General features: G+C 45.5%; 1 protein-coding gene across 1 annotated transcript; it reads right to left on the reverse strand.

The window, feature by feature from the left end:
• Positions 1-9,721: 9,721 nt before the first annotated feature.
• Positions 9,722-12,697, reverse strand: LOC133416686 (E3 ubiquitin-protein ligase RNF128-like). Its single transcript, XM_061703698.1, has one exon. The coding sequence runs from the start codon at positions 12,266-12,268 to the stop codon at positions 11,189-11,191; it is 1,080 nt and encodes a 359-aa protein (XP_061559682.1). The 5' UTR covers positions 12,269-12,697; the 3' UTR covers positions 9,722-11,188.

Raw genomic sequence — 12,697 nt, forward strand, 5'->3', positions numbered from 1 at the left:
CTTGCAATTTGTGACAGCTCAGGGACACAGAACACTCATCTATCTTTTTCATATGCAAACCACCTTTCTCCTTACTATTCCATATTTCACCTTCTTACTTTTGGTAAACAGTTTACATACATCCATCCATCCATCCATTTTCTGAGCCGCTTCTCCTCACTCGGGTCACGGGCGCGCTGGAGCCTATCCCAGCTGTCATCGGGCAGGAGGCGGGGTACACCCTGAACTGGTTGCCAGCCAATCGCAGGGCACATAGAAACAAACAACCATTCGCACTCACAGTCACGCCTATGGGCAATTTAGAGTCTCCAATGAATGCATGTTTTTGGGATGTGGGAGGAAACCGGAGTGCCCGGAGAAAACCCACGCAGGCACGGGGAGAACATGCAAACTCCACACAGGCGGGGCCGGGGATTGAACCCGGGTCCTCAGAACTGTGAGGCTGACGCTCTAACCAGTCGGCCACTGTGCCGCCCAGTTTACATACATTCACCTTAAATGTGAACATCCATCCATCCATTTTCTGAGCCGCTTCTCCTCACTAGGGTCACGGGCGCGCTGGAGCCTATCCCAGCTGTCATCGGGCAGGAGGCGGGGTACACCCTGAACTGGTTGCCAGCCAATCGCAGGGCACATAGAAACAAACAACCATTCGCACTCTCAGTCATGCCTATGGGCAATTTAGAGTCTCCAATGAATGCATGTTTTTGGGATGTGGGAGGAAACCGGAGTGCCCGGAGAAAACCCACGCAGGCACGGGGAGAACATGCAAACTCCACACAGGCGGGGACGGGGATTGAACTCGGGTCTTCAGAACTGTGAGGCTGACGCTCTAACCAGTCGGCCACCGTGCCGTAAATGTGAACATGTTTGGTGATTTTTTTTGTGGGGGGACTAATTGAATTTTGTGTCTTACAATAAATATTTTCTAGGTTTTTGTAAACTTGTATGTTACACAATGTGGGGGGGGGGGGGGGACACATCAGCAACATTAAAAATACCATGGAACACATTGATCATCATCACAGTCATCATCAAGTGGTAAAAAATATGGCACAGCAGTAAGTGACAATATCAAGAACTGGACATCCCACCAAAATGGATGAAAAGACTGACTGCCAGAGGCCAACAACAACATTGAAGGAGCTGCAGGAATTTCTGGCAAGTACTGGCACTTTAGTACATGTGACAACAATCTCGCATCTCCTTCATATGTTTATATTCTGTATGAATGAGCTATAGGGAAGGCCGGACTCCTTTGAAAAAATATTTGCCAACTTCCACTAAAAACCAAAATAGAAAAATGACTGAGAAAAACCAACCCGCAAGCAAACTGCCATAAATACTTCAAAAACTCCATTAGAGCACGGATAAGGTTGAATGCATGTCTTCAACTAAACAAACAAAACGATATTTTTCTACTTTTTGTTTTCGTTGAATATGAGCTTGTAACAAGATAATGTTGACATCAGTGACCATGACTTAATTTCTGCATATTTCTATTTCTATATATTCTGCAGTTACTATTGGAATGCTGCTATCTATGTAAACGTAGCCATACAAAGCTAATATTGACATGACATTCAAGTCAACAGTTAGTGTACTGTACGTACATTTCTGACTACAACAGTATATTTGAGGACATAATTGCTTCATGAAACGAATGGAAACAATAGGAAACACAATCTTCATGTCCTTTTGGTCAACTCTCACTGTAGATCCTAGCAGTGACCCTCGTTGGTCCAGAATAATTAGGACAAACCTCCATGTGACATTAATTGGGAAGCAAATGGCAGCCACAGCTTGTGGACAAAGGCGGCCATGACAGATGGTTACTGCGACTGAGTGACTTTTGGGGACCTTGTTCAGCACAATGACACAGAGACAACAACCCGAAGCTTCTGTTGTGTCACACTCATATTAGATGCAAGCCAGCGAACGCACATGCGTGGAAAACAAGTCACGGAGAGATCCGATGTGACACAGAGGCCCCGAGCCTATTTACTGCTAACATCCCTGGGCCCGCTTTCCACTTACTGATATGTATATTCATTTAGTGTCATCTACCCTCTTACCTGTTTTCTCACACTTAGGAGGAAACGGTAAAAACCTCAGGGTGTTGTTTTTTTTTTTTGTTTTTTTTGCCTTTTTGCTTACCCTTTGTCCTGCAAGCTCTTTGCAATTAAGCAAATGGGTCATTTATTAATGACGGCCGGAGGCAACGGGACGCACCGGGAGTTAATAAGGCTGAAAAGATAGCCTCCTTGGAAAACAGTGCTACACGTACACTGCAACCGGAAATAATTCAATGCTTTTTTTTTTTTTTTATATGTTATAGGTCTATGCAAATAGGGAATAAATGAATTCACTCGTATTACAAATCATCTTTCCCTGTAGTAATGACTAGAAATACCATTAATCCTTTCCAGCCCACCAAAACCCCCCCAAAAATTCAAAAACTACCACTTTAAAGTATTGTACTTCATTAAAAAAAAAAACATCAAAAACAGTTAAATAGAATGTAAATAATAACACAGTTTAAATGCCCATTGATATAGATATTGGCCCCCAGAGGGCAGTATAAAACTCACATCATAACACACGAAGACGACGATCTGTTCCAAGCTTTGTAAGCTACATCAATATAGTGTTAATTGTTGCTCACAGATAATAACAATAATAAGTAATAATAATAATTGGGAAAAAGAAGACGAAGAAAGAAATAGAAGAGGAAAGGCCTTTGCCTTTGGCATCAATACAATCTGGATCATTGATTGAATGTGTCAAAAGCGTGCTGAGAGGCACTTTTTTTTCTTGGAGGACACTTTGGTTGCGGCTGTGCCTTGGGCCATCAACATTCAGAGCGAGGCGAATATGATTGCACCAAACTCAATCTTGAAGACAGAAGAGTGCTGACATATCATTTGGATGAAACAAAACCAATCAGCTCTGTTAAAGGGGAAACCCACACAGGAGTCCAATAACCTGGATTTATATTGGGCAAATTGGTTTGAGGAGTACGAGGCTCCTCTGAGACAGGCACTTACTCAATACTGAGACAACAGTTAAGCTCATTGAGAATTTCCTGCTATACAAACACATCATATTTTAGAAATCAATATAGCTGGGATAGGCTCCAGCACGCCCGCGACCCTACTGAGGAGAAGCGGAACGGAAGATGAATGAATGAATGAATGAATATTCATATTCAAAATGAACTCATACTATATATCATTTTGGTATTTTCACATAGCAGAGATACTGAAAATAATACCACTTAAGACTGTTGTTATTTTTTAACAACTAACTATCATTATTAACATGAACATTTTTACTGTTGGTGTTGCTACTGCGGTTCAGAAAATGGATGGATGTTATGGACATTTTGAACAATGTGACTTATGATGCACGTTTATAGTGCGTTGACTCTATTTGTCCACTAGATAGCAGCATGAATCATTGCAGCAAATTGGATTTTCTCTCCTGTAAACTTAATTATGCAAAAATGAGAACGAACCAGAATTGAAGGCTATTTTTTGACTGTGTCAGAGTATGTCCTTCTTCTGAACCTGAAAACAAAGAAACTAAAAACAAAACACTGTGCAATATTTGCTGTTGACTTGGCATAGCTAATTGGGTGATGATCAGAAAATTGCTGTTTACTGTTAAAGTAGCCAGTGAAAGCATGTTTTCATAAACTGTATGCTGCATTTCACAAAAACAAATAAACGACAAACACAACCTGTCTCAGTTTAGAATTTTAAAACTCACACTGTAAAGAAGCTGTGTGCTTATGCTGACCCATGCTGTACTACAATAGAATGGAAGGGGCCCACCACTTAAAGGATGTTCATTGGCAACAAAATGGTCAAAACAAGAATGCACAGTGCACATCTGTACCACGGCAAACGTCAATCAATTAAACTGACACCTCTACGACTTTGTAAAGAAAGACCTTTGACACCGATAACCTCTGATTTCAACGTTTGTTTTAGCAAAATCCTTGAATTCCGCTTATGTCTCCCTACGAGACAACGTATTGCACATACCAGAGGCCGCCACTGAATGCAGCTCTAAGTCTTCTGAACCACAATAACAACAATTCCAAACAATTGTAAACACGTGAAATATTAAAAAGCATCAAGCCTGAAGTAAAGAGTAATTGTGCCACAGTACACTCTATATACACTCTGATTCGTCAGTGAAACCAGAAAGATGCACAGTGAAGGAATATGTTGTGCTGTTTGATTGAATCATCTGAAGGGGGGGAAAAGGAAACAACGGTTGATGTTGCACGTAATCACTAAATGGATTCATTTGTTTCTTGCTGCACTTTTGTAATTCAATTTTCCTCCTTCATTAGGATAATGACTCAGGCAGTCTGGTACAGGAGAGCCTCCAACAAGACCAACTGCAGTAATTTCATTCTAAAGACCATCACTCAGCTGAGGCTGCACACAGCAGCAGACAGAAGAGTGCGTTTGAGTGAAAATATGATGTAGTCTAGGGTTGGTCAGGGTGAGGAAAATAGCAGTTCAAGTAATAGCTGAGCTTCCAGTCCAGGAAAATTATGTCAGAGGATGTAATGTTCTATGAGGTGATGGAAACAGCTTCTACTCTAAAAGGGACTCCATGTGTACCGGTACTCAACACATAATGACAGCAATGTACTGCTCCACTGACAGAATCATTCGTGCTGTTGCGTCATTTGTGTGTGCGTGTGTGTGCGTGTGCGCGCGCTAAAAAAAACCAAGATGCAACAATAGAGAAAAATGGCTCGTCTACAAAGGCTGTTTCAGATGGTTCTTTTCTTTGCAACTTTTTCTAATAATTGAGGCACATTTGACTGTTTGTTCTACTTGTGAGTGAATCTATTGTCCAGCAGATGGCGGTAAAGGACCAAACAAAAACAAAAACACAAACTTCAGGATAAACACCAAGCAGGAACTATGTCTCCTTGCTTAAATAATGTCTGGAATGTCCGTTTCACCCCAATAGATGCTAATTTTATTATTTGCAGGGTATTGTCTGAAGTCAAGTCAAATGACTCTTGGTTTACTCCACTTTTTGGTCCCTATCTCGGATTGAAGGTCAAATGCAGTTTCAAGTGTACAGCCACAGACTGTATCGTACACAGTTAAATGAAAACCCTCTGAGTCAATTTTCACAGTAACAACTGCAATAAATCAGGAGTGCCACCACTGAGCAGAGTGCGCCTCTAAACTCAGGCTTGCCAGCCGTTCCCGGCCAGCCTAGTTAGATCACTATTGATTCTCTGTCTCACTGTGATGCCGCAATAACATTTGACCTGTGAATGCTGAGATCACAGCATTGGCCTGAAATAAAGAGCGTACTCGACCCTGAAGCAGCAGAGGACTTTATGCAACTGTTTTCTCCTCTCAGTATAGGACATAATACATAGCCTTACTTTGGGGACAAATTGTTCTTGTCACAGTAGTTTTAAATAACGAAGCATACATTTTACTTTTACGAGAGTGTTTTTGTTCACTAGAACTACTACTTTTACTCTATTACATTGAGATTCAGTACACTCCACTGACTACTTTTTATTTGTATCTATAGTATCTGTTATTGCTCGCGCGATCTGTTTTGGTTTATCAGAGAGACTTCCATCTCGGGCGCTGTCACATGACCCTGCTTCACCAATACAATGCAACCATGAGAAATGTTTGACTCTGCGGCGCCACAAAGAAGCGACGTTTTCAAAGTGACTCATGCTTGACGTAGCATGGCAGAAACAATGGCATGCGTCATCAATGTCTCTCACTAAGTACTGATTTGTGGCTGCTGGTGACTTGAAAAATGGCAGTCCAGCCATTCAGTGGCCATTTAACCGTTCACACAGACCACTGATTTCTCAAGAAGCGGAAGAAAGCGATTGGGAGGTGACTGTTGATTCTACAATGCACATTGATGGTGCAGTAACATAAAAGTGCAAAGAAATGCATGATTTCACTATCACCACACTATTTTTGTTATTTTCCTTTGTAAAAAGTGTATTTTATTGTTGTTACTTTTTCATTTACAGTTTCAGAATGCAGTTTTACTGTCGTGTTAAGTGCGCAATGCATCAATCCATCCATCCATCCATTGTCTTCCGCTTATCCGAGGTCGGGTCGCGGGGGGCAGCAGCCTCAGCAGGGAAGCCCAGACTTCCCTCTCCCCAGCCACTTCCAAGGGGATCCCGAGGCGTTCCCAGGCAAGCCGAAAGACGTAGCCTCTCCAGCGTATCCCGGGTCGTTCCCGGGGTCTCCTTCCGGTGGGACGTGCCCGGAACACCTCACCAGGTTGGCGTCCAGGGGGCATCCTAAACAGATGCCCGAGCCACGTCATCTGGCTCTTCTCAATGCGGAGGAGCAGCGGCTCTACTCTGAGCCCCTCCCGGATGACCGAGCTTCTCACCCTCTCTCTAAAGGAGAGCCCGGACACCCTGCGGAGGAAACTCATTTCGGCCGCTTGTATCCGGGATCTTGTTCTTTTGGTCACGACCCACAGCTCGTGCCCATCGGTGAGGGTAGGAACGTGGATCGACCGGTAAATCGAGAGCTTCACCTTTCGGCTTAGCTCCTTCACCACAAAAGTCCGCATCACTGCAGACGCTGCTCCGATCTGCCTGTCAATCTCCCGTTGCATTCTTTCCTCACTCGTGAACAAGACCCCAAGATATTTGAACTCCTCCACTTGGGGCAGGATCTCATCCCCGACCTGGACAGGGCATGCCACCCTTTTCCGACTAAGGACCATGGTTTCAGATTTGGAGGTGCTGATTCTCATCCCAGCCGCTTCACACTCGGCTGCACAGCGCTCCAGTGAGAGTTGGAGATCACGGCCTGATAAAGCAAACAGAACCACATCATCTGCAAAAAGCAGAGATGCAATACTGAGGCCACCAAACCAGACCCCCTCTACACCTCGGCTACGCCTAGAAATTCTGTCCATAAACGTTATGAACAGAATCGGTGACAAAGGGCAGCCTTGGCGGAGTCCAACCCTCACTGGAAACGAGTCCGACTGAGGGCCGGCCAATGCGTACCAAACTCTGACACCGGTCGTACAGGGACCGAACAGCCCGTATCAGGTGGTTCGGTACCCCATACTTTCGAAGCACCCCTCACAGGACTCCACGAGGGACACGGTCGAACGCCTTCTCCAAGTCCACAAAAGACATGTAGACTGGTTGGACGAACTCCCATGCACCCTCGAGGACCCCGCCGAGGGTGAAGAGCTGGTCCACTGTTCCACGGCCAGGACCAAAACCACACTGCTCCTCCTGAATCTGAGATTCGACTTCCCGACGGACCCTCCTCTCCTCCCTTACCAGGGAGGCTGAGGAGTGTGATCCCCCTGTAGTTGGAACACACCCTTCTTAAAAAGGGGGACCACCACCCCAGTCTGCCAATCCAGAGGCACTGTCCCCGATGTCCACGCGATGTTGCAGAGGCGTTTCAACCGGGAGAGCCCCACAACATCCAGAGCCTTGAGGAACTCCGGGCGAATCTCATCCAGACCCGGGGCCTTGCCACCGAAGAGCTTTTTAACCATCTCGGTGACCTCAACCCCAGAGATAGGAGAGCCCGCCCCAGTTACCCCAGATTGTGCTTCCTCATTGGAAGACGTGTCGGTGGAATTGAGGAAGTATTCTTCGAAGTATTCTCCCCACCAATTCACAACGTCCAGAGTCTAGGTCAGGAGCGCCCCATCCCCACTATACACAGTGTTGATGGTGCACTGCTTCCCACTCCTGAGACGCCTGATGCTGGACCAGAATTCCCTCGAAGCCGCCCGGAGGTCGTTCTCCATGGCCTCACCGAACTCCTCCCACGCCCGGGTATTTGCCTCAGCGATCACCAATGCCCCATTCCGCTTGGCCAGCCGGTACCCATCAGCTGCCCCACAGTCCAAAAAGGCCTGATAGGACTCCTTCTTCAGCTGGACGGCATCCCTTACCGCTAGTGCCGCCCTGACAGACACAGACTACCTTACGGCCACAGCTCCGGTCGGCCGCCTCGGCAACAGAGGTGCGGAACATGGTCCATTCGGACTCAATATCCCCCGCCTCCCCCAGGACGTGAGTGAAGTTCTGCCAGAGGTGGGAGTTGAAGCTCCTTCTGACAGGGGATTCTGCCAGACGTTCCCAGCAGACCCTCACAATACGTTTGGGCCTGCCACGGCGGACCGGCGTGGTGATCAGTTGACAGCTCCGTCCCTCTCTTCACCCGAGTGTCCAAGACATGCGGCCGCAAGTCCGATGACACGACCACAAAGTCGATCATCGAACGGTGACCAAGGGTGTCCTGGTGCCAAGTGAATGTGTTGACACCCTTATGCTTGAACATGGTGTTCGTTATGGACAGTCCGTGGTGAGCACAGAAGTCCAATAACAACACCACTCGGGTTCTGATTGGGGGTGGGGCGTTCCTCCCAATCACCTCCCTCCAGGTCTCACTGTCATTGCCCACGTGAGCATTGAAGTCCCCCAGCAGAATGATGGAGTCCCCAGCGGGAGCGCTCACCACCACCCCCTCCAAGGACTCGAAAAAGGGTGGGTACTCTGAACTGCTGTTTGGTGCATAGGCACAAATAACAGTCAGCCACTTGGCAGCTGCTGAAAGTAACTAAAAAACTAAAAAAACATACTTTTTTCTAACTTTGTTACTTTTGAAATCAAGTCAACAGTAAAGTAATCAAGTTATTTTTAAGCTCAAATAATCAGTAAAGTAAGTTACTTTTCAAGGTAACTTTGGCAACACTGATTTCAAAAAAGAACAGCTAAGTCATGCGCTGCCATTTGTGTCTGTCAAAAAATGACCACATTTTAGCCTCTAAGAACTCCACTTCGCGTCTACTGTATGTAATCGCTGCCTGGTGAGCCTACAAGTACAAACAAAGATTTAAGACCATTTCCTCTGGTTTAATTTGCCTTAATTTATGTTATTTCCAAAAGATTACATTTATTGTTGTTTGTCATAGCACACTTTTAGTTACACAAAATAAAGTACAGTATTGTTTTGTTATGGAATACACGTTATCCATATTCCCAGATAAAATGTATGATGTACTCTTCCAATGTCAAAAATAATTACAGTTTCATTACCATTTTCCTGCAAGGCACGGCACAATCACACTGAAATATACTGTATACTAATGTACTCTTGTTGTTTTTGTGACTTCCGGCTTGTCCTGCCTGGGGACGCCACACCAGTGCAATCTACTGTACTAATGTACTAAATTTACAGCCATCCATCCATTTTCCGTAGCGCTTATCCTCACTTGGGTTGCGGGCGTGCTGGAGCCTATCCCGAGCCGACTCTGGGCAAGAGGCGGGGTACGCGCTGAACTGGTCACCAGCCAATTACAGGGCACATATAAACAAACAAACAATCGCACTCACATTCACACCTGTGGGCACTTAAGAGTCTTCAATTAACCTACCACGCATGTTTTTGGAATGTGGGAGAAAACCCACACAGGCACGGTTTTTTTTTTTTATTATTGTCATTCCAAGTTTTCAGCGATGTAGAAGTGCACTGCATTTCACTGACAGCTATTTATACTCTAATAACTTGTAACGTGTATCTTAATGTGCTGTCGTAAACATAATAATAGGAGACTTGTTGATTTTGGGGGGTTATTTTATCGTTTCATGTGGTGAAAGCATTCATAATGTTGTGGGGCTGCTTAAACAAACACACAGACAAAATTCTCATCAGCATCTATATTAATCAACCTCATTTTGAGGGATTTATTACATTCTGAAACGCATCAATGTGATTTCATACAACAAATGATTAGCATTGTTACAGAACGACGACTCCTAAAATCTGCAACACAGTGAAAATGATTCCGAATAGAAAAATATATATTGCGTCCTGTTACAACAACACAGGTCCAACAGCAAACTGATACGAACTTTAGGTCCCCTGTACGGGGGACTGACTTTATCTCAGACATTGCGTGTGTCTCTAACCTGTCCTAAAGTGTAGCCAGATGAGAATTTGTATGTAAATAACATGGATTCTTGGATTCAATTAGTTTGTATATACACACAAACATACAGAAATAGGCACAAGCCTCTCCTTCATGATAGCACAATCTCAACATGTGGATGTAATTTTAAAAGAAGTACACATAAAGATAAATTTCCCCAATAAACAAATACACAATCACTATGATTACAGACGTTATCTCCACTTTGACATTTATTGCTTATCCATACTGCAGAGGGACTTTCCAGTTCTAAGTACAAGCTGAAGGAAATAAATGATGTGTTAACATGAACATGTACTGTATCTATAGAATGTGTTCATGAGGAGAAACCCCCCAGAAAGCCCTGGGGTGATGTTCTCCACTCACCATGGTACAATGTGTCATGGTGCACTTAAAGGCAAGGGTGTGTTTACCGGCTTGCGTTGACAAATCCAGCTTGACAACCTGGTTTGTGGTTTGCCACGTGAAGTGAATTACTCAATAAGATAAGGAATGACCACCCATGTTTACTTACAAGAAACATGCACTGTTCCTGATTGAAAAGGTGAAATTTGGAAGTCAGAATTTGACGAGCATAGATAACCTAATATTCTGTTGCACTTCCTCCCCAAAGAGTGGTGACTCGCTGTGATGTCAGCAAAGCAGAATCGAAATTGCACGAGCCCCAACATGACTCGACTTACTCACCATACTAAAAAATAACTTTAGAAACACACCCTTAATTGGCAACCAAGCTAATTACATAAGGTGCAGTACCATTATTAACTGTACAATCTATTCAAACACATTGTCCTTTGAGGTTACAGTGAACTGCTGCATTTTCATCAATTTGCCTATTTGTAATGTTTTTAGAGAAACAATGGAGAATCCATTGTTTGCTGAAAAGGTGCTCAGGCCACAGCAATAACAGTATTGCTTTGGCGCCATCTGGTGGCATCCTGATGTTGAAGGCAGTATGTTGAAATCAGTTGAGGAGTTTCATTTAAACATAAGCAGTGCTTTGCCATCATCAATTAAAAACCTTTTTCTTAGAAGGGGCGAAACTTACTTGCGCATTTGCAAGATGGTTCACTGTATTCCAATGAAGAGGTACATTGATTATGTCCAAGAAAAATAAGCATATTGATTTGAACCTGCTAATTTGACTGAATTTGATTGAATGTTGTGGTATCTATCGCCGTCACTGTCCTCTGGCAGCCTCCCCCTCAAAGGCCCTGTTGTCATAGTGATGCTGCTGTCTCTCGGGGTCAGAGTTCAGAGGGTCAGTGAGCGGGACTTCATACATGGCTTCCCCACCTGCCACTGTTATGAAGGTGACCTCTTGCGGCGAAGCTCGGGACATGCTCTCCTTCTCCTCTGCCTCGACTCCCAGAGCCTTGAGGATGTCACACTTGCACATGGGGCAGGTCCTTTTCTCCAGCAGCCACGGCTCGATGCAGGCTTTATGGAAAATGTGGTCGCACGTGAGCACCGTCACCACCTCGCCCGCCTTGTACGACTCTATGCACACGGCGCACATGTAGGAGTCGCTCGTCGTCTCGGCGTCGTCTCGCTTCAGCGTGCGCACTTGCAGGCGCCCGATGGCCTTCTTGGCCTCGGATTTCAGCCTCCTCTCAGCTCGCCGGTGCATGCGCATGTTGTACAGGCGGTTCGCCGAGATAAACAAGAAGTAGGCCACCGAGGCGGCCGTCACGATGAAGAAGGCGATGGACATGAAATAAAGCCAGTAGGTGTCCATCCAGGGGCCGTGAGGGCTGCCTGCGTCGATGATCATCCGCACTTCTGTTCCGTTCTTCACCAAGCTGGCGATCTCCACGCCTTGAATGTTGCCGATCATGATGGACACGATCTCCGGAGCCTCGGAGTGCGCCATGTAAGTGGTGCTGTTGCCGCTGCCGTCCACATTGTATACCACCACGGCAGACGCGCCTCGACGTTTGGCGCCGTTGATCTTTTCACTGAAAGTACAGTTTCCCCTTTTAACAAGAGCAATCCAGGATAATGCGGTGGCATTGTACACAGTCTCCTGGCCGCAGCCTTTGGGGTCTCCGTTGGGAAGAATGACGACCCCTGCGGCTTGGGCAAGCGGCGAATTGCGGCCAAACACGCCGCACTCACAGTCTTTGTCCACAGTCTTGTTAGGGCTGATAAAATAGTTGATTTCCACCACAGCAGTCCAAAACACCATAGCGGCAGAACTCTGAACGAGCCAAGACAAACACAGCAAAAGCAACAGGCTGCGTTGTGTCTTCTTACCCATGGTAACGCTCTTCTTCCAATTCAAAACAACAGGAAGCACTCCGCTAGTCTCGTTAGCTTCTTCAACACGCCTTTTTTCAGTCCCAGTTCCTGCTTGTCGGAGGCACCGCGATCCGTATACAGCTCTGGTTTCCCCCTACCTGCTGCCAACAGTAATCTGATACAAGCCTTTTGGTAACATAACACGAGCTACGTGTCCAGCCGTTCACCTCTCCTTATCTTCCTGAACCTTGAACGCTGCGCACTCTTCGCACTGGGTAGGGTACTGCTATTCAACAAGTTGATATACACAGAAAGCACACACCTATGCTCTTCCTACTGCCAAGGTACCAATTACAGGAAGGCAGGCAGCGATAAGAGTGTGATAAGCACCATTTTAAGGACACGGGTCCGACGCGCAGAGCTGTTGTGTGAGCGTCAGAAAAAAGCT

This window comes from Phycodurus eques, chromosome 2, assembly GCF_024500275.1.
Source record: "Phycodurus eques isolate BA_2022a chromosome 2, UOR_Pequ_1.1, whole genome shotgun sequence".
NCBI classification, from domain to species: Eukaryota; Metazoa; Chordata; class Actinopteri; order Syngnathiformes; family Syngnathidae; genus Phycodurus; species Phycodurus eques.

Excerpts from the sequence above, each read along its gene's own strand:
- LOC133416686 (XM_061703698.1), bottom strand. The coding sequence starts at position 12,268 with ATGGGTAAGAAGACACAACGCAGCCTGTTGCTTTTGCTGTGTTTGTCT.